The sequence below is a fragment of the Mixophyes fleayi genome, chromosome 12 (genome assembly GCF_038048845.1).
Source record: "Mixophyes fleayi isolate aMixFle1 chromosome 12, aMixFle1.hap1, whole genome shotgun sequence".
In the NCBI taxonomy this organism is placed as follows: domain Eukaryota; kingdom Metazoa; phylum Chordata; class Amphibia; order Anura; family Limnodynastidae; genus Mixophyes; species Mixophyes fleayi.
In genome coordinates, this window is record NC_134413.1 from 56,931,778 (window position 1) to 56,952,837 (window position 21,060).

Consider the following 21,060-nt stretch of genomic DNA (forward strand, 5'->3'; position numbering starts at 1 on the left):
GTGGAGGACACACAAAAAAACCCCCAAATAAAACGAGAAAAAAGTGATATGTGCTAAAGGTCACAATCTTTCATCCAGAAATAAAAAATTATCCTTGCACCTGGCCAAAAGGCTAGGGCAAAGGAAAGTGTTGCTGGTCAAAATTAAAAATAAATACTGTAAAATATGAGCTGGCTTTCTCTGGAAGCATTGAGTGACAGAAAAAAGTTAATGCCATCGAAGGACAAAAAGATGATCGATTCCCCGAAAGGTTTTACACATGTAATTAGAACAGAATTATCCCATAACATATCTAATTTAATTCCATGTTGGAGAGTACACAGTCAATGACATAAAATGTCCCCGTAACTTTCTGGATTCAGATTTTAGCACGTATGAAGTATAACGTATAATACTAATTTTTCATCTAACTACGTATACTTCTGCTTCTAATACTCATCCCAACGATCTCATAAATCATTCATGATACAGTGCACCACATAATGAACTAGATTTCCCATCACTACACCACATTGTCTCCTGCTTACACTCCGACGTCACTTCCGTCCGGGCGTTTTTCGCCGCTGTGCTCCCTTCCCTTGGATAATAATAACAACAGTGAAACAAATGGAAGAACGCTAACTGGCTTAACGGCCAACCAATCAGCTTACAAAATGGAATCGGGAGCGTGCTCTCGTGATGTGATGGAGGGGGTATAGAGCCTGATTAGTACACTCTTTGCAGTTCTGTACGGATATAGGGGGTTGTTAATAAAGAATTTGTTATTCAAACGGAAAAGTGGGATTTTCTTGAGGCGTCAATTCTAGAGCGCGCAGAAGGAGGGCAAGGAGTGGAGATTCGGGAGAGATGTGACCGGAGGGACCCGGCTTGAGTCCTCCGCCCTGAGGCAAGTGACATCCCTCTGCTGTACAGGAGGAGAGGACGGCAACCATGGCAGATAAGGGAAGGCTGAGTTTCCCTGGGGCATTGAACAGGCCAGTGCCAATGAACTTGTTTGCCACCTGGGAGATAGACGGCTCGAGCCCCAGCTGTGTTCCCAGGTAACTTGGGTAGTATCTTGCTTCTGTAATGTGCAGTTTTGGGTTTTATTTCACTCCAAACTGGTTCTTAAAGGGCTACTCTGCATTGGACGACCTAAATGGATATACACTATAATATAGATTCTTTGTGGCACGTCACACTGCTCCACATCTATTCAGTATATCAATATTGTGTGTACCCTCTCTACTTCTGAATGAGAGAGTGTTTATTGTGATTGGCTGTGAAGGGGTTAGGTAAAGTGATGTATTGACGTGATACACATGGAAGTCAGTGCATTTATATAGTCATTATTTATATAAGTCAGTCATATTACATCCATAAAATAGTGTTTCACGTTTTGTCCATACTGGAATTAAAGGATTTGATCAGTTTCTATGGTTCACAATAATTGTATACAATGCAGTTTCGCTTTTTGGGTAACCTTTATAATACTACTTGTTCCCTCCTTAAGGGGCACATTTATTAATATTCACATAAAGTGTAAAATAGTTTTAAATCCTTATCGCAATAAGTATTGAACTATTTCTCACATTTATGTACAACCCAGCACAGACACAGCAGTTCCGATAAACTGCTGTTTCTGTGATAAAAAAAATCACACTTGCCCCGCCTCTTCGGAACACGCTGTCTCCGGATCTCCTCTTCGTCCTCTTCACTTTTCTTCTTACAGCAATTGCGCATGTGCAGTTCGAAGAACTGCACATGCGCACAAACATCTCGCACTGTCTCTGCAGAGACAGAGCGGTGAGTGACAAGGAGGGATCATGTGATCCCTCCACTCATGCGCTGACCAGCTCTGCTCTTCGGAGCAGAGCTGACGGCACTAAAATTTTTAATTTGTGCGGGCGTACATTATCAAGACAAGTTACCGGCAAAAACTTTTTTTTCGGAACTTGTTAGATTGCGGATGGGAGCAGTAACCATACTGTAGAATGGTAACTGCTCCCGAAAAGGAAAGCAAAGCAGCAGATATCCATGATATCTGCTGCGATGCACCTTTCTTAAATATGCGGGACACAAAGAGGGACATGTAATTTACGGTAAGGTTAAATATGCCCCATAGTAAATATTTTTTATTTTTCTGTCCGATCCTGAAAATGTTTAGTTTAGTCATGCATATCTTTGGATTGAGTGGTGTTTAATAAATTAAATATGCTAAGTATTTCAGTCACTCTGTTAATGTTCTTACACTGATTTTTTAAAGTTCTTTAGGGGTGTTGCTGTGTTAAAGTAACTTTTATCTGTTTTCTGCTTAAAATGACCTATGTTATGTTATAGTGCATTGCTTCAAGCCAGTTGATGATGCACTTCAGTGAAAGTGAAGATATTTGGCAGGATGTTTTGTTAGGTTTTGAAAGCTTTATATTACAATTATGAAGATGGCAAATGTAAATGGTAGAACAAAATAAGTTACATCATGGTAAAGCTCTAAAGATTTATAGCTGGATTCATCCTATTGCTAAATGCAAATATTTTCTTCAGTGTGGTTGTAAACCTATCAGAAACTGTATTTATGCATTGCCTATTGTATATACATAAATTAATAAAGGGAGGCTATCCTGAATAAACGTGCACTTTGTTACAGATGGCTACATTTTCCACAATTCTATCAATACAGAATGTTGATCAGTACAGAATGTTGAACATTTTTACTGTGGAAATGTATTTGGAAAAAATACTTGAGAAAATGCAGTTGTGAACATTGGCATATATATATTTACATATGTTTAATCAACTAGCGGCATAGTTTAAAGGGTTGAACCTTTTTGCATAGATTATAACAGAGTAAACACACACTTGATTTGAACAATAAAATGGGCACATATTACTGAAAATAAGTGACTAAGCTTTTTATATCTTAAATAACTATCCATAGCAATTTTCCTAATTATTAATCTACTATTCTTTTAGTCAGCTGTCATGAAACAGAATTTGCCTCTATGGTTATGGAGTTGCCATGATTAGATTGGTAAAATCATGCAGAGAGTTAAAGTATTTTGGCTAGTAATTCTGGTGCTTTTACAGACCTGCTAAAAATCTTTTACTTTGCAGCTACCCTGAGGCATTAGGCAGTTATTTTATATAGGTCACAGTAATCCGTTCTGTTTAAGGGTTATGCCCCTGTAGTGGCCACCTCCACCACCAAGGTACAGGCATATTGGAGTACTTTTCCAGCATTCAAATTTAGTCGGATTGTGCTGTTCTCTCTAACCTGTTCTTGCTCTTTTCTCTTGCTTGTTATTGCAGCTTTGTTGTCTTCTATCTGGCTTCTAGAAAGTTGGGGTCCAGTTTTTAATATATACAAAAATTGTATTCTAATGCAAAATGTTATATCCTGAATGATGGCTGTGGGCTGTTTAGTTAAAAAAAACAAAAAACACTCCATTATGGCCAGAAAGATGTGTTACCTGCAGCCCTTTTCTTTACCTTTAACACCCCTCTCTCCCGCAGCCCTTTTCCTTACCGCCTCCCCAGCAGCCTTACACCCAGAATAGTTTACCATAGTTAGTGTCTTCCTCTTCTACGTGACAGGCAGCTTGGCAGCTCATTCACTTGCTGTTAGCTGTCTGGCAGTACAGGGGCAGAGAGTACTTAATCCAGTCTGGTGAGATGCTCCACAGCCCCGGTGTATCTGATTTAAATAAAAAAGGTACAAAAAAAATTAAATGGCGATGCTGCCCCCTCTCCCAGAACCATGTGCTGCAACCTGAACATGCACTGACAATGTACATGTGATTTCATGATTTTGTCAGTAGTCAAATTGTTTGATAGATGTTGTATTCTATTTCAGTTTACATGCATTGTGATCATCTCCAGTGGCAGGTCATGCTGAGTAGGTATAATGCCCTTATCTTGATAATTGCACGACACCACTTCCTTTGTTTGTGTATACTGGGATACATGAGGGCACAGTATTTACAATTCCTATATATCAATAAATGTTAATGTAAAATCTGGTCCCCAAATGCTAATTTCCTGGGGTCATGTGTTCAGGCCCTCTGTCTGATCTCCGGACATCCTGGGCATAACCTATATCTGCTCCATAATTTTTCCTTTTTAGAAGGTTTGGTAAATATATCCCCAGGTCTTCAGGAACGGGAAGAGTGCCATGTGTCTGCTCTCTTCAATGAGTAACCTTTTAAGAGCCAGTTTCACTTAGGAGATTCCACCCAAAAATTACAACAGTGGGAGAGGAATTGAACTCTTGAACTATGAATTTTTTTTTATTTTTTTTTTGCTTAATTTTTGTAGTGAAGCCTGTAGATTGCAATCAGTCTCATTAAGATTAAACAATTACAAGCTTGGAGCATAATATTTATGTGTGTTTATGATTTAAAAAACAAACAAACAAAAATTAGGGCATAAACACATTAAATAAATTGGTAACATTTTACCTGCTTTGCGTGGTCCAAATTACATACATCAGTTTTATTCCTGTTATCATAGAGAACATTTATGTTCATTGTAAATGCAACCTCACTAAAGCACTGTACATGCTTCAAATGCTGCACGCGCTAGTTAGTGTGTCCAGAGCTTTTGAGGATAGAAGATGATAATTGTGACTGGATCACTGATAAATTACTTCTGGTATAAATTTATTTAAAGAAAACGGCACAGCGCGCTTATTTATATAATTGCACATGCACTTATTTTTGATATTGTGTATATTTTGGTAAGGGAAATCTTTAATTTCTGAGATCAGGGGAATAAATTAATTGCTTGTTTAACCTTGCTAGAGGAGATGCATTATTTCTTATGGTATATAACTGATACAATAAGCCTTTGTGGATGGAAGTCTTTTGTGTGTTGTGATTTGGGGAAGTGGCTTGTTTGGGGTTTGTACCTTTTGGGAATGTGTATTCTGTCCATGCTATTTGGATCTTTTGATGTGTGAAGGTCCAACATTGAATGCAGGAACTTTAAATTAAGACTGGGTCCTAGATTCTCTGCATCTGAAAACCAAATGCAGGACATCACAGCATCTCTAGAATTTCATAGATAAGTGTAAATATTGTTGGATTTGCAATGCGTGTAAATCCATGTTTGTGTAAACACATTGCATCCTGATTCTAAAAATAGCATGTGTCCAAATCAGTATAGAAAGCACTGTCTTGTGCACTGAAATGTTCTTCTTGTTTAATCTGACCTGATCACTGGTACCTTTTTAACCAGTGTGAGAGCAAATAAACATCACTTGCTTCAAAGACCTGCTTGAAAACATCTTTGATATTGCTGTATTCCTGTGACTTGGAGATTAGACCTTAAATCTAATCCGTTCTCCAGCTGTTCCTGAGGTTGGACCCAGCTTTTCCGGTACCACCGCTCTGCCTGCTACCCATTCAGCCTTGGTCAGTGTGATAGGCCAGGGGGATCCATCCACAGCCTCCCTGATCAATAGTAAGAGGTCAGGAGTACCAGCCCAGGTACACCAGCAATGAGATACGCTAGCAGCGTCAGTTACCCAGAAGAAACCCGGTACTGGATGCCGGTAAGGAGTCCAGTGGTTGGAGCATTTGTAAGCCCCTCTTACTGCGGAAAGAGGGTGCGTTTGGGATGACGAAAGGGGACGGTGGCAAAGTAAGTCCAGCCGGTTCCCAGCAACAAAATAGATATAGGTAGCGCTCTACTCTTTATAAGACAAGAGCAGCTAGTTACTAAAGGGAATATCCTGTCCCTTTAAAACAACTGGAATAATATGATATAGTATTAGCGCTCAAATTGTCCTATGTATTGATTGATTAAATACAATGTATTCGATGCAAGTATGAAGTCAGAGGGGATAATAATCTTAAAATAACCATAAGATATAAAATCAAACAAAACTTAATTTCAATAAAATGGATTAATATCCACAGTCAATTCATAGAGAATGGTAATCAGATATTGTAAATAAACACTAATACTGAAAAAAGTCTGGAAGCCATTGCACACGATTGATCTGATTTGCGGGGAGCAGTGGAAGCTCCTAAATAAGAGTCCTGGGTGAATGAGAGATAATCCTTGCTAAAGTCCAACGAGGCTGTGATAACAAGGTGAGGGATAATGATAGTCCAATTAGTAACAGTCTTTAACCAACCTCATAAACCACAATGTAGATGGAGTTCAATGGATCCTATAGGGTGACCAAGATGCAGGGATCCCCGTTAAAGCGGACAGCGCTAGCGGCGCCCACGGAGCAGGTCCTCAGTAGTGTGTTGGTGCCGATCAGTGGGAGAGACGGCGTGCGTTACACAGTGGAGCGCGCGTCACTTCCGGATTGACGTCAGAGTGTAGGGGCGTGTCCCAACATACACATATTCCGAACAACTGAAATCCATACTCGCAAAAGGGAGAGATCTGAGAATAATCACTCTCAATGAATTCAATTATACATACGATACTCACCCGATTATTCCGGTCATTTATTACTTACCTAAAATTCACAAGAATTCAACTAATCCCCAAGGAAGACCAATTATCTCAGGAATTGGATCTATCACAGCCAATCTCTCGCACTATCTTGACACTTATTTGCAGCCGCATGTAAAACAATAAAAAGCATTCCTAAAGGATACTACACACATTCTGCAGTTACTGGAAAACATAACATGGCAAGAAAACTATTGGTTTTATACACAGTGATCAAACACGATTTAGGCATTTTAAGCATTAAGCACTTTCTTGAGCAGGACCCCGATCTCAATAACGAACAGATAGAGTTCATCCTAAAGCACAATTACTTTTGGTTTGACGATGAGTTCTACTTACAACTCCAAGGAACAGCCATGGGCACTAGATTTGCTCCCAGCTATGCAAATTTATATATGAGTTTTTAGGAAAATAAAACAATTTGGTTCAACAATAGCTGGGAGTCAGATCTAGTGCTCTTGAAAAGATTTATAGACGATGTTATCATAATTTGGAATGGACCTGAAACTTCTTTACTTTGAGTTTCTTTCTCATATAAACACGAACCACTTTCGTTTACATTTCACAGCAAAATACAGCCAGTTATCTGTAGAATTTCTGGAGCTGGATATCTTCATTTCAGATGGCAAAATTGCAACTAAAACATATAAAAAGCCGGTCGACGTGAACAGTTATATTTTATCTGACAGCCACCATCACCCTCAGTGGCTAAAGGTATTCCATTTAGTCAATTCACGAGGATTCAACGTAATTGCACACATCTACAGGATTATGTAGAACAAGGTACAAAAATGGTATCAGACTTTCAAGAAAAAAAGTATGATACTCAATTAGTCCTTGATGCATTTGACAAACTAAAAAACACGGACCGTAGTACTTTGCTACAATATAGGACCGCTAACATTCCCACATCAGCAACAGATCGAGACCAGATCTATTTTATTTCAGGCTATTCAAGTGGAGCGTATCAGCTTAAGAACATAATTACAAAACATTGGCATATCCTACAGCAAGATGACACAGTAGGACCCCTTCTACCTGAACGCCCTAAAATTGTGTTCAGGAAAGCTCCAGATTTAAAACAAACTCTTGTCAGAAATCATATAAGAAACAATAATCCTAGGAATGACTGGCTAAGCACAATTAGCCATAATTCTGGTTTTTACTACTGCGGTAGGTGCAGTAATTGTAAATGTCTCAATCACAGGTCCACCAATAGCATTGCAGAATATTCCTCTACGTATAACAAAACTAGGTTTCGCATCAAGGATTTCATCACCTGTGATACAAAAAACATTTATGTATTGGAATGTCCATGTACCAAACAATATGTAGGGCGAACAGTTAGATCTCTTAAAGTAAGACTAGGAGAGCATATTAGGAACATCAAAAATGGGTTCGAAAAACACCATCTCTCTCATCATTTTAAATTAAAACATAAATGTGACCCTAAAGGTCTGAGTTTTATTGGCATAAAACATGTACAGTTGAATTGGAGAGGAGGAAATCACATAAAAATGATCAATAGGGAGGAATCTAGGATGTTTCTCCTCCTCAATACTCTAACACTGCGAGGACTTAATGCTGAGTTTGACCTTACTATCTAATAGGGTTATGTCACGGTAATCCTCTAGCTTTCATAACTCATATCCAGATATTGTTTACACCATTACTACCCATAATTCATACCATTGTCTCTGTTAATAATGTTTAATTCACCATTTCAAACTACACCAGTCCCCCTAAGGTGATATCTCCATGTATGCTACTACCATAACACCCTGGTAATGCCCAACCTCTGCCCAACTTGGAAGCCAAGCAGAGTGTGCCAGATTAGTACCAAGATGGGAGACCGCTTGGGAATATCTGGTATAGTAGGTATACAGGTCTGATAATGGTTATCCCATTTTGGAGTGGACTGGTGTGATAATAATTCCTCAAATCTCTGATAATGGTATGATAATCACAATAATGCAGTCTCTCATTTTTTCAAATTTTATATAAGAGTAATAAGTTGCATTTAAGTTATTACGTATGACTCCTCCCCCATGTGTGTACATGACTTTTACCTATGTTTCCAACATACACCATCAGGGATTAATTAGATGCAGTCAGTTTTTTTTATCATTTGAGATTACCACCTTGGTTTGGACGCATTCCCCTCAGTGAATCCCATTGCAGTCAACTATTAGTCACCCTAAATGTAATTTTTATTATGTTTTATTATTTTATTTTTTATATACTGTCTAATGTATTGCATATCTTGTGTTCAACTTCCATAGTAATCAACGTAATTTGCCATCAATTTTGGTACCTTTGTTATGTTACTATGGGTACATTACTGTCCTTAATGGCTAAGGGAACAATTCATGTTAGAACCAAATAACTGGATGTCAATTTTATATATACATTTGTATCTCGTTTTTACCTTTTTATATACAGCAACATGGTGTTTTAGGTCGATATGATTAACTTAACATGCATTAATGTCCAATGATATCAATAAAATGCTAACAATACAAAGTCTGCTATGACTAATGACAGTTCTGCCGATTAACAACTATAGCTATAAAAATGCACTGCCAAGACGTATGACTATTCTCCCCTGAGGAAATTTGCTAGAGCGAATGAAACTCGTTGGGACACGCCCCTACACTCTGACGTCAATCCGGAAGTGACGAGCGTTCCACGTCTCTCCCGCTGATCGGCACCAACACACTACTGAGGACCTGATCCGTGAGCGCGGCTAGCGCTGTCCGCTACAACGGGGATCCCTGCATCTTGGTCACCCTATAGGATCCATTGAACTCCATCTACATTGCGGTTTATGAGGTTTGTTAAAGACTGTTACTAATTGGACTATCATTATCCCTCACCTTGTTATCACAACCTCGTTGGACTTTAGCAAGGATTATCTCTCATTCACCCAGGACTCTTATTTAGGAGCTTCCACTGCTCCCCGCAAATCAGATCAATCGTGTGCAATGGCTTCCAGACTTTTTTCAGTATTAGTGTTTATTTACAGTATCTGATTACCATTCTCTATGAATTGACTGTGGATATTGATCCATTTTATTGAAATGAGGTGTATTAAATGTTTTGTTTGATTTTATGTCTTATGGATATTTTAACATTATTACCCCCTCTGACTTCATACTTGCATCGAATACATTGTATTTAATCAATCAATACATAGGTCAATTTGAGCGCTAATACTATATCATATTATTCCGGTTCCCAGAAACAACTGACAGGGTGGCATAGGCGGTCCATCCTGTCACAATGATCATAATACTCTCTATTTTTTTTGGTCCTTCTGCTATAGTGCGAACAAATGCTACTTTTGTGCATTGGGGTTAGTCTTTTTGAAGCAAGGAGGTGTGATCAAGATGTACTGTCTGCAAATGTCTCACATTAGGGAATTTGTAACTTGTTTATCCAAATCTGTAGTTTTCAACAAAAATCATGAGAAGCTGAAGAAATGATTTTGTTCATTAGAATATAGTTTTTTGGAAGGGATATAAACACTTGTAGAATATTACATTTGTGTTTCTGAAGTCTATTGTTCCCATGTGTGTATTTACATATAAAGTTCACTCTTGAATAGTCTTATACATGATGATCATGTAACTGTTCAAATCTAAGAGCTGTTCTTTGGTATGATTCCTATTCAGGGACCAGACTTTAATGTTGATCAAGTATTTTGGGGTTGAACAATGAATGTGTTGGCAAAATTTGGTGCCACGGAAATTCTGTGTAACTGCAGATCGTATGCTCTGCCAAATGGTTAGACTTAATTTTGCTTTATGGAGTTGACTGTGCATTTATTTTAGTGTATTCTTTTACAGGTGTGCTGCAAGTACGAGCTTGCTCTGACAGCCATGGATATCCTGGCAAAAGCATTTTACAGATCCCAGGGTTTACTGGTACCTTGTAGTGCAGCAGCAAATCAAGACATTCTGATCACTTAACTCTTTATTACTTCACACCCACTGCTCCAGAAGTGCAAGAGGAGCACTAGTGTTTTCAGCATGGGACTGTCCCCCCACTTACAGGTTGTGTTTGTTTGTTTCCCCTAGGGAAGTCAACCCTGTGCTTAAAAGGCTAGGGCTGGTTAACATTATGGCAGTGGGTCCCCTTGCCAGGAGTTTTCCTGCTGTAGTGTCACCAGTCCAGCCTGTCAAAGCCTAGTGCTGATAGTGCCTTTTTTTGTGGGACCCTACAATGTTTGTACCCCTGAAATTGCTTCTTCCAGCCTATGCCAGTAGTGTTTTTTTTTTTTTTTTTTTTTTTTTTTTTTTTTTAGGGGGCCCATACTGATTATGTAAGAATTTGGATTTGTGCATTTTTTTTTTTTATAATTTTTTTTTTATTTTTATGCGCAGCAGGCAAATAAACTAGCCTTGCGTCCAACTCTACAGCAGGCCCATAAATTGTGGTTCAGATCATTGTGCATTGAGTCAGAGCGGTAAAACTGCACTGCTTGCACACAGCACTTCAGATTCAACGAGCCCTCAATCTGTAAAGTAATTGATTTGCTGATGAATGTTTCCAACTTCACTTAAGCACATACATGTTTATTGCCTAATGGGACTAGTGCTTTAATAAATGTTGGTTAGTGAGTCGTACAGACTGAATTCTAGAGCATACTTTCTTGACGGTTCATCTGGTGTGACTAATTAAATATAAGTTTTGCTGAAGCTTGTCTAAGGACAAGCAAAGTTTTACTAGCGCACACAAAGGGAATGTGAATGTAGTTTTAAAATAATACTGAAAAACTGTCCATATATGGGCCTAGATAAAAGCAAACAACACTAAGGAAATTCGGGGGACACACACTTTTTGCTGAATGCAACGTCTTTTCTGTTAATTTGTTTGTAGGTTTTTTTTTTGTTCTGTTTCAGAAGAGAAACAAATCCAGTTTAGAAAATAATTGGATGTGTTTTCATGTGTAGTTTACATTATCTTTGTGATTTTTCAGTTTCCTATTGCACATTATAAATCAAATAGCTGTCTTTAGTTTAAAATAAAAATAGCTTTATATACTGTAAATATGTACATAATTGCTTGTACAAATGTGTCTAGAAAAGAAAAAAAGCACCAGTGTAGACGAAACTTTGTACTTTGTCCTCACTTTTATTAGCACTTTTAACTGTCTTGCAGCTGTTATTTTACTGTACCAAGTTTTAATGCTTGTTAGCCATTTTTCTTTTAGGTTCTAGACTTTGCTTATAGATATAAGCAAAGTCTAGAACCCAAAGGAAAATGGCTAACAAGCGAGATGGGAATTGGTGTATCTTGAGTACAGTTCTTGATCCATGGGGTTTTCTCCTGCCTGTTGGAGAGAACAAACCATTCCATGCCTAAACAGTCAACTTTTCAATTTACCAAACTTTAACAACATAAAAATAGTAATGTACATGGTTAAAATTATTTTAAAAGAATAGTCTCATCATGGACCAGGAAATTGATGCCTAGGGTGTTTGTTTTATACTAAAAATAAAGATTAAATGATTGAATCACATTCGTTGCTAACAGGTGCATAAAATAAAGCATACAACCATGCAATATCAATAGACAAACATTCACAGTAGAACGGTGTGGCTAGATCACTTATAAATAACTTATGGTATAAATGTATTTAAAGGAAATGGTGCAGGGCTCTTATTTATATAATTGCAAATGTGCTTATTTTTGGTATTGTGGGTATGTTGGTAAAAGAGATATCTTTATTTCTGAGACCAGGGGCAGAAATTTGTTTGTTTTATCTGTGCTAGAGGAAATGCATGATTTGTGAGGTATATATCTGATACAATAAGGCTTTGTGGAGGAAGTCATTTGTGTATCATGATGTGGGAAAATGACTTATTTGGGGTTTTGTACGTTTCTTTGGGAATGTGTATTTTGTGACTGTCTGAAGAAAGGACCCATGTTAATCTCATTTTGATTGGACCTTTTGATGTTTGATGGTTTAGCACCTGAAGGCACAGAAAGGTTTAATTAGACTGCTGTTAGATTTCCTGTGTCCAAAATAAGATACAGGAAATCACAGCAAGTTTTAGGATATCACAGATAAGTGTAAATATTGTTAGCTTTGCCTTGCATGTAAATCCCATATTTGGGTAAACAAATTTCATCCTGATTCTGAAAATAGCTCAGACCTCAATGGGCTGGCTTACCCTTAGAGGCTGTGTTCAAATCTGTATAAAAAGCACTGTCTTGTATTGAAAATTGTTCTTCTGGTTCATCTGACCTGATCACTGGTACCTTCAACCAGTGTGACTGCAAATAAACATCACTTGCTTCAAAGACCTGCTTGAAAACATCTTCCATACTGAAAATCCTGTGACCTACAGATTAGACCCAAGATATTATCTGATTCTGAGGTTTGGACCCAGCATCCAGTACCACCGCTTGCTCACCCTGGTTGAAGGTACCGGGGAGCAGGTCTGATGAAACAAGAAGACTAATTTTCAGTACAAGACGGTGCTTTTTATACAGTTTTGCACAGCCGAACAGGGTAAGCCAGCCCCCTGAGGTCTGAGCTATTTTTAAAATCGGGATGCAAAGTGTGTACCCAAACATAGATTTACATGCAATGCAAAGCTAACCATATTTACTTATCTGTGATATCCTAAAACTTGCTGTGATTTCCTGTATCTAGTTTTAGACATCGAGATAATCTAAAAGCACGTTTATTTAAACCTTCCTGTGCCTTCAGGTGCTGGACCCTCACACATCAAAAGGACTAATTAACATGAGATCAACATGGGTCCTTTCTTCAGACAGTAACAGAATACACATTCCCAAAGAAAGGTACAAAACCCCAAACAAGTAATTTCCCTACCAAAATACGCAAAAGCCTTCCTCAACAAAGGCATATTGCATCAAGTGTATATCTCAGAAATAATGCATTTCCTCTAGCAAAGTTAAAAGAAAAGATGAAGTTCCTCTCCTGGTCTCAGAAATGAAGATATTTCCTTTACCGAAATAACCACAATATAAAAAACAAGTACTTTTGCAATTATATAAATAAGCGCCCTGCAATATTTCCTTATAAATCACTTATGGTATAAATTTATTAAAGTGATCCAGTCACACTATCTATATGCATTGTAGTAGTGAGCGCTCTTTTAGTGATTAAATTGTATGCTGTTTCCTTTTGATCAATGAAAAACTGTTTTGTTAGGAGCGCAAAACAACTTATTTGTGTTACTCGGACTGTATAAAAATAAAGCTTAAAAATATAAAGGTGTATCTTGATAAGTGGCAATTATTTAGTTCATTATTGCAAATAGGTCTTATATGATTCCTTGCATAACCAGCGGCTAAGGTTGAACCGCATATGGAACGCATAGTTCCAGTATGGTGTCCGAGTTGGGTCAAACTAGTTCACTGTGATCTCTAACGCGTTTCATCTTTAAAGCGTTCTGGTGTGAAAGGATGGACCACCTATGCCACCCTTTTATGTTGCTGCTGGGAACCGGCTGGGCTTACTTTGCCACCGTTCCCTTTCATTATCCCAAATGCGCCCTCTTGCCGCAGTAGGAGGGGCTTACAAAGACTGCCACCACTGGACTCCTTACCGGCATCCAGAACCGGGTTTCTTCTGGGTAACTGACGCTGTTAGTGTATCTCGTTGCTGGTGTACCTGGGCTGGTACTCCTGACCTCTTACTATGGATCAGGGAAGCTGTGGATGGATCCCCCCTGGCCTATCGCACTGACCAGGGCTGCATGGGTAGCAGGCAGAGCGGTGGTACTGGAAAAGTTTGGGTCCAAACCTCAGACAGCCGGAGAACGGATCCGATTTGGGGTCTAATCTGCAGGTCACAGGAATACAGCAATATTGAAGATGTTTCCAAGCAGGTCTTTGAAGCAAGATGTTTATTTGCGCTCACTGGTTAAAAAGGTACCAGTGAGCAGGTCAGTTGAAATCAGAAGAACACGTTTCCAATACAAGCTAGTGCCATTTATACAGTTTAGACACATGCTATTTTTAGCAGCAGGATATAACCTGTTTACACAAACATGGATTTACATGCATTGCAAAGCCAATAATATTTACACTTGGCTATGAAATTCTTAAAAACCTTGCTGTGATATCCTGCGTCTTATTTTAGAAACAGAATACATACTAGCAAGTCATAAGGTCTCGCTGACATGAATACCTTCTTCAGACAGTCGTCTAATACACATTCCCACAGAACAACACAAACCCAAACAAGCCAATTCCCCACATCACAATACACCAAAGCTTTTGTAAACAAATGCTCATTGTATCGGATATATTCATCAGATATAATGCATTTCCTCTAGAGAGGCTAAACAGAAAAAACACATTTTCTACCCCGGTCTCAGAAATAACAATATCCTATCTCAAAATATACACAATATCAAAAATAAGCGCATGTGCAATTATATAAATAAGCGCCCTGCGCTATTTCCTTTAAATAAATTCATACCATAAGTTATTTTTATGTGATCCAGTCACAATTGCCTTGAGTAGTGCCTTGAGTTTGGCAATGTGTTTTAACCTTGCTATTACAAGAATGTAATGCAGATACAGCAAAACTGCAATTCCCCATTTCTGGAGAGTGACCATCAGGACCACCAGTATCTTTGTGAATTATTTGGGAGATGTTGAGTGGCTTAATTGTAGACCTATAAGCTCGGAATTGTGTCCTGTACTGAAGACTCTGCGGAAACAATGATGTTGAGGTACAATTGGAATGTGAAGTAGGCATCCTTAAAATCTGTTGATGTCAGGAAATCCTCTTCTGCTTTGAGAATGACGTTTATAGACTCCATGCAGACATGTATTTATTTTACAACCTGATTGAGTCTTCTCAGATCTAGAACAGTTCACAAATCTCCTCAAAGGGGTGGATTCAATTGGTTGTGATGTTCCTGAGAACATTGTGGCCGCGCTTTATTACAGTTTATAAGGTAAAGAGTAATGCCTGCTTTTGCTCGCGCCCCAGAGAGGTGTGAGTAAAAGTAATCAAGCGCTAATTTCACAAAAAAAATAATAATTTGCAGCGTAGTGTCTCACGGCCGTTCTCGGACACTGAACAGCGTTTTGTTTTGTTTGTGTTTTTTACTAATTGATTATGCCCCAAAAAGGTTGTAGTTAGTCTATTTCCTTTTGATTAGTAAGTACTGAATAAATGTATCTGGTTCTCCAATAGTGTTTGTAGACTGCTGAATAAGTTTTAGAAAAAAAAAATGCTTCTTGTGCACACTCTAAAATTATATTTTGCCTCCTTTGATTTCAATGTCTTGGACTATGCTGGCCTGTGTAGTATGTGTGCAATCCTCCACATACCTCAAAATCCTGCTACTCACCAGAGCTGTTTGAAACTGGAATAGTCCATAGTCATTGTGGATGTTCCTGCACAGTTTATCTGGGTTTCCTTGTCACCGTCGGTAACCGACTGTTACTGACCACTCCTATTGGTGTCACCTTGTCTCCAGACACTCGCCGACTGCGAATACCAACTGACCACTAGTTGTAGGAGCATTCCACTGTCTTTTCTGGACTCCTTTGCGGCGCCCAGAATCGCTTACTTCTGGGGTAGCTGGTGTAGCTGTTGCAATGCTTCTTTGCTGGCTGGTATTTCCTGATCGCTTACTATGGATTAGGACTGCTGGGTAGCAGGCAGAGCCTTGACACAGACGCTGGCTTCAACATAGGACAGCTGGGGAACATATTAGAGAGTAACCTCTTTTATATGTTGGTCACAGGATGCAGCATGTAATAGTCGCAGGCAGAATCTTCAAGCTGTGACTGTTTATTGCTCAAGAGTTTAACACCAGTTTGAGGTGCTGGTGATTAACCAGAAGTTACAGATGGAATGCTACATTAAACATAAAAACAAACAGAGTTCTTTTTATACAGTTTTGGACACACAGCCTGACCGTTCGTAATCCAGCCCCCCTGATCCTCCCTGGCACCAAAACGTCTGCGGTTACATCAGATAATTTAACATCAGGATGTGATGTATTCTCCAGACTTGGCGTGAACGCAATTTTAAGCTTCAACAAAGTTCACATTAATCTGTGATTTTCTGAGTCTTGTAGAGGTAGGAAGTCTTACAGTCCAATTACCCCCTCCTGTGTTTTCAGTTAAAAAGACATGGTGGTCACTGAGATGAAAAGGTCTACTTAACATTGGACTACCTTCCTTCAGACAGTTTCAAAAACACACCCTCCTCCACACATATGTCTAATTGAGATTTCCTCTAGGAAAGTTACAAAACCAAATCGTGACATACTGTCTCAGAAATCAATACATTTTCATGCAAAATACATACCAATGCAAAAATCAGTACATTTGTAATGCTATAGATTGTTGAATTGGACTATTAATTTAAATATGTTTATACGTTAAGTTATTTTTAAGGGACCCATCCACAGGACCGCTTGGATTAATTGACCTCAGTCTGGTATATTGTTTGCTTGGACTAAAAGTAATGGCTTCCATGTACTGTTGCCTTTAAGAAGAAACAGAATTTTTTTTTTTTACTAGTCATAGCTAACTAATTTGATTTTCTTTCTGTATCCCCATATTCAGTGTTTTACCAAACCTGCCCTTCAGAGGAGTATAATTAGGCAGTACTTGTACTGCTGATCAGCTGTCCATGGACATAACCAGAGGGCTCTTCTGACCACAACTGTGGAATATACACGTCTAGCTGAAAGTGTTATAGCTGTGTTCTCCACAGAAAATTTTACCAGCTGGGTGGCATAAAGTAGCCGGGTGGAGGCCTTTGCACAAATTAAATGTTGAAATCCTGACCTTATGTTGATTTAATCTCTAGATTAACATTTTATATATTCTCTGCTTCTTAGAGGCCCAGTCTACTGCAGCTTTTTCATAATCAAAGTCTATAAGATCTGGTCCCTATAATGAAATCGGCATCAGATTATTCAGTGTGCTCTGCTTCATGCGCTTCCTTAAACAGGTTTTAATTAATTTTAGAGTAGAAAATCCTGTGCCCAGATACTGTACAAATGCTGGCTATACACATAAGACCCACCCACGTAAGAAGCACCGTCTTTAATGTTTACCAGTAAGTGAGCTGCTGGCAAACACGCTTTCTTTTATACAGATGTCCTCTTCCCTGAAGTTTGACACCCGCTTGTGACGTGATATTGACACTCCACTTGTGATCCCATATTGACACCCACTGCCTGTCCCGCAGGATTTCAATATTGATTCCCCTCCCTCAGTCTCAGTTTCCCATATTCACTCACACACAAACACACACCCCCCCCCCACCCCCCCACCTGCAAAAATACCCTGCCACCAGGCACTCGCTACTCGGTGTGACGAGCCAACCAACGGGCAGTGATCCTTGCCGCCTGGTACTCGTGATGCGACCGAAAAGTCGCACTAACATTGTACCAGGCGGCTAGGGTTACTGCCGGTCGGTTTACTCGTCACAGTGAGTGATGGGACCCTATCGCCTGGCATTAGGCAACATAAAGTGTGGGGAGAACACTGGTTATAGTATGCAGTTATGTCTGACAAAGCAAGTCCATTCCTCTCCGCGTAATCTCTGTATTTATTTGTAAGTATTGTCTACTTTTTTTTTTTTTTTTAAACTGAGTATCTACAGATGGGCTGAACCATCCAGATTCTGGTTTGTCTTGAACACGGAAGCCATGGTGCCTTTAAACAAAATACAAAAATTTTTTTTTTTTCCAATCCATAGGGTTTTTAAATGGGCCATCCTCTCTTGCTATAGCTGTTTTTGTGGACAAGTAAGCTACTGCAGAATCCACTTTAGGCACTGAATTCCATTTAGCAGCCAACTTTTCCTGAAAGGGATATATACAGTCCAATCTTTTCATGTTGGGTTTTTTTTTTGTGCCCCCTCCCCCTCCCTTGATTCCATTCTGTGTCCAGCTTTTCCTTAATCAGTTTGTGTACTATGGACATTCGGCATTTAGGCTGGGTTCTTCTTGCCAACAGTCGTCCTGCCATGTGTATGGAGACCATGTTTAATGTATCCTGTATACCCATAATCTTAATATACTTAATGTGTCCACTATTTCAGGATTCAATGTCCTTGATTCCTCTTTAGCCTTTTCTTCTGTATCAGGTGAACTTTTTCCACAAGAATTCCATGTCGGTTCAACCAGGGTTGTCCACCACCCATCTCGGATTTGTTAGAAAATTTTTTAATTGAGAGGATGTCAAAACAACTATTTCTGCCAAATATCTCGACTGTCTGACAATTGATTAAATATTGGTTTTTCAATTTATTAAATAATTTTACTAATCAAGGCTTCTTTATCCAGTTTATTTGAAGTACCGCGGGTGTTTTATAAAGGTATCCCCAGAAAATTTGGACCCTTAAGGTAACTCTTCCTCCCAAATCCAAACCAAATTACTTTATCTGCCTCATGTTTTGCGTTACAGCAAAAAATGCACATTTTTATAATAAAATTAAGAACGTTAGGTTCATTTGACATTAGGGATCCCATTTTTTGTGGGTGTTTTAAAAAAGGTATACATTGCTACCACAAAAAAATCAGCCGGTACTCTGTTTCATAGTGGAGAAAAAAAATATTGAAGTTGATGCTCGATTACTTTTGTACCGCATACATAATTTACACATTGTTAAAAACCGTACCAAAAAAGTGAACTAAACTGAGGCAATGGGATAAAACTCCCATATAGGAAATGAAACAAACAGGAACTGATGGGAAGGGGATTCCCTTTAGAGAGACCAAAACTGAAACTTTCCAGAGAAAGAGGGAGGCAGCTGGTCATTTGGTAGTCTTTTTAAATACATGCCTTATTACGATCTACTCAAAACCCATTGAAGTACATAGCTGGGACCACTTTACAGATGAAGAAAAAGAACTTTTGATTCTGAGAACTGAAGTTTCAAATGCAATAATCAATAATCCAGTCTACTACCATCATGAAAAGCTTTTGCTGCTAAGATATGAAGAATTTCAGAAAACATGCTGTAATCCTTTCTTGTCTCACAAAAAATGAGCCAGAAAAGGCTCAAAAGTTATGTCACTGAAGTGGGCCAAAGAACACGGTGACTGTCAGCTTGTTGTATATTTTAGGCAAGATGATTGTGACACTTCAAACTGTATCAGCCTGTGCGTTATTAGCGATACCCATGACCATGTAGCTATAACTGTGCATGCCTTCATTACAGTAGTTATGAAACACTTGGCGAAACTATTGGGAGTATATTTACTACTTTAGTGATGGTGCTAGTGCACAATACAAGAACTGCAAAAACTTTTTTAAATTATGCTTCAATAAGGATGACTTAAACATTCAAACAGAATGGAATTTTTTGCCACATCTCATGGTAAGAGTCCATGTGATGGCATTGGTGGGACAGTTAAACATCTAGCCACACGCACCAGTCTGCAAGCAGTGGAAACCCATCACATCTTGCCGCCTTTGGACCTGGGCAAATGAAAATGTACATGGCATAAAGTTTTTTTACGTGTCACAAAACGTAATACAAGACTGCAAAACCAAGCTGCATAGCCGCCTAGAAACAGCAAACACTGTGGCAGAAACACGTTCTCATCACAGATTTCGGCCTATTAGTAATGATGAGCTACACATATATCGATTGCCATCTGAAGACCTAAAGACAGCAGGAACCAGAGTTGGTGTCAATATGACCACAGTCACAAAAAATGTGGAGAAAAGTGATATGCAACCTGGAACATACATAGCAGTAGTGTATGATAACATCTGGTACATTGGGCAATGAGGAGGAACAAGGTGTACTGATACACTTCATGAAACGAAACCAATCAACAAATGTGCTGTCCTGGCCTTCAAGAGATAAGTATTTTTTTGTTCCTTTTATTCATGTCCTCTGTGTAACTGTAGTGCCTACTATCCAAGGAAGTACTGGAAGGCAGCACTATCTGCTGACACTTTTTTAAGGAAAGTTACAGACCGTTCCAAACAAGGGAAAAATAATGAGATTGGTGACTCAACTTCAGTTAAGGACTAAAGTTATGTTAAAGGTTTTAAATTTCATGGTTTCTTGTTTTAATTATGTATGCAGTACAACAGTAATCGAACATCGACTTCATTATTTTTTTTTCTCCACTATGAAACGGAGTACCCAGCTGATTTGTTTTCGTGGTAGCAATGTATACCTTTTTTAAACAGCCCCCCAAAAGGGGGATCCCTAATGTCAATTAAACCTAGCATTTTTAATTCTATTCGAAAAATGTGGATTTTTGCCATAACGCAAAACATGAGGCAGATAAAGTAGTTTGGATTCGGAAGGAAGAGATACCTTTTAAGGGTCCAAATTTTGTGGTGATTCCTTAATAAACACCCACAATACTTCAAATAAACTGAATTCAGAAGCCGCGATTAGTAAATTATTTCATTGAAAAATCAATATTTAATCGACTAATTGTCAGACAGTCAAGATATTTGGCCGAAATAGTTGTTTTGACCTCCACTCTTAACTAAAAAAATTTCAAAAAAATCCAAGACCAGTGGTGGACATTTCATGGTCTTTTTGGGTGATCTGATGTGGAATGACCCTATAGATTTCTCTGAAGACCATTACTATACATTATCACAGTCTATACTATA

At 38.6% G+C, this 21,060-nt stretch overlaps 1 protein-coding gene across 5 annotated transcripts in view; it reads left to right on the forward strand.

Annotated features, from left to right (window-relative positions):
• Window positions 1-567: 567 nt before the first annotated feature.
• PACS2 (phosphofurin acidic cluster sorting protein 2) overlaps window positions 568-21,060 on the forward strand; it is a 410,192-nt gene continuing 389,699 nt past the window's right edge. For 4 of the 5 annotated variants that reach the window (XM_075192150.1, XM_075192151.1, XM_075192153.1 and 1 more), the window contains exon 1: window positions 569-1,040. In XM_075192150.1, coding sequence (XP_075048251.1) covers window positions 931-1,040 — 110 coding nt within the window. In that variant the 5' untranslated portion in view covers window positions 569-930. Of the gene's footprint in view, window positions 1,041-21,060 lie in introns of all 5 variants that reach the window. The other variant, XM_075192154.1, reaches the window with a different exon arrangement.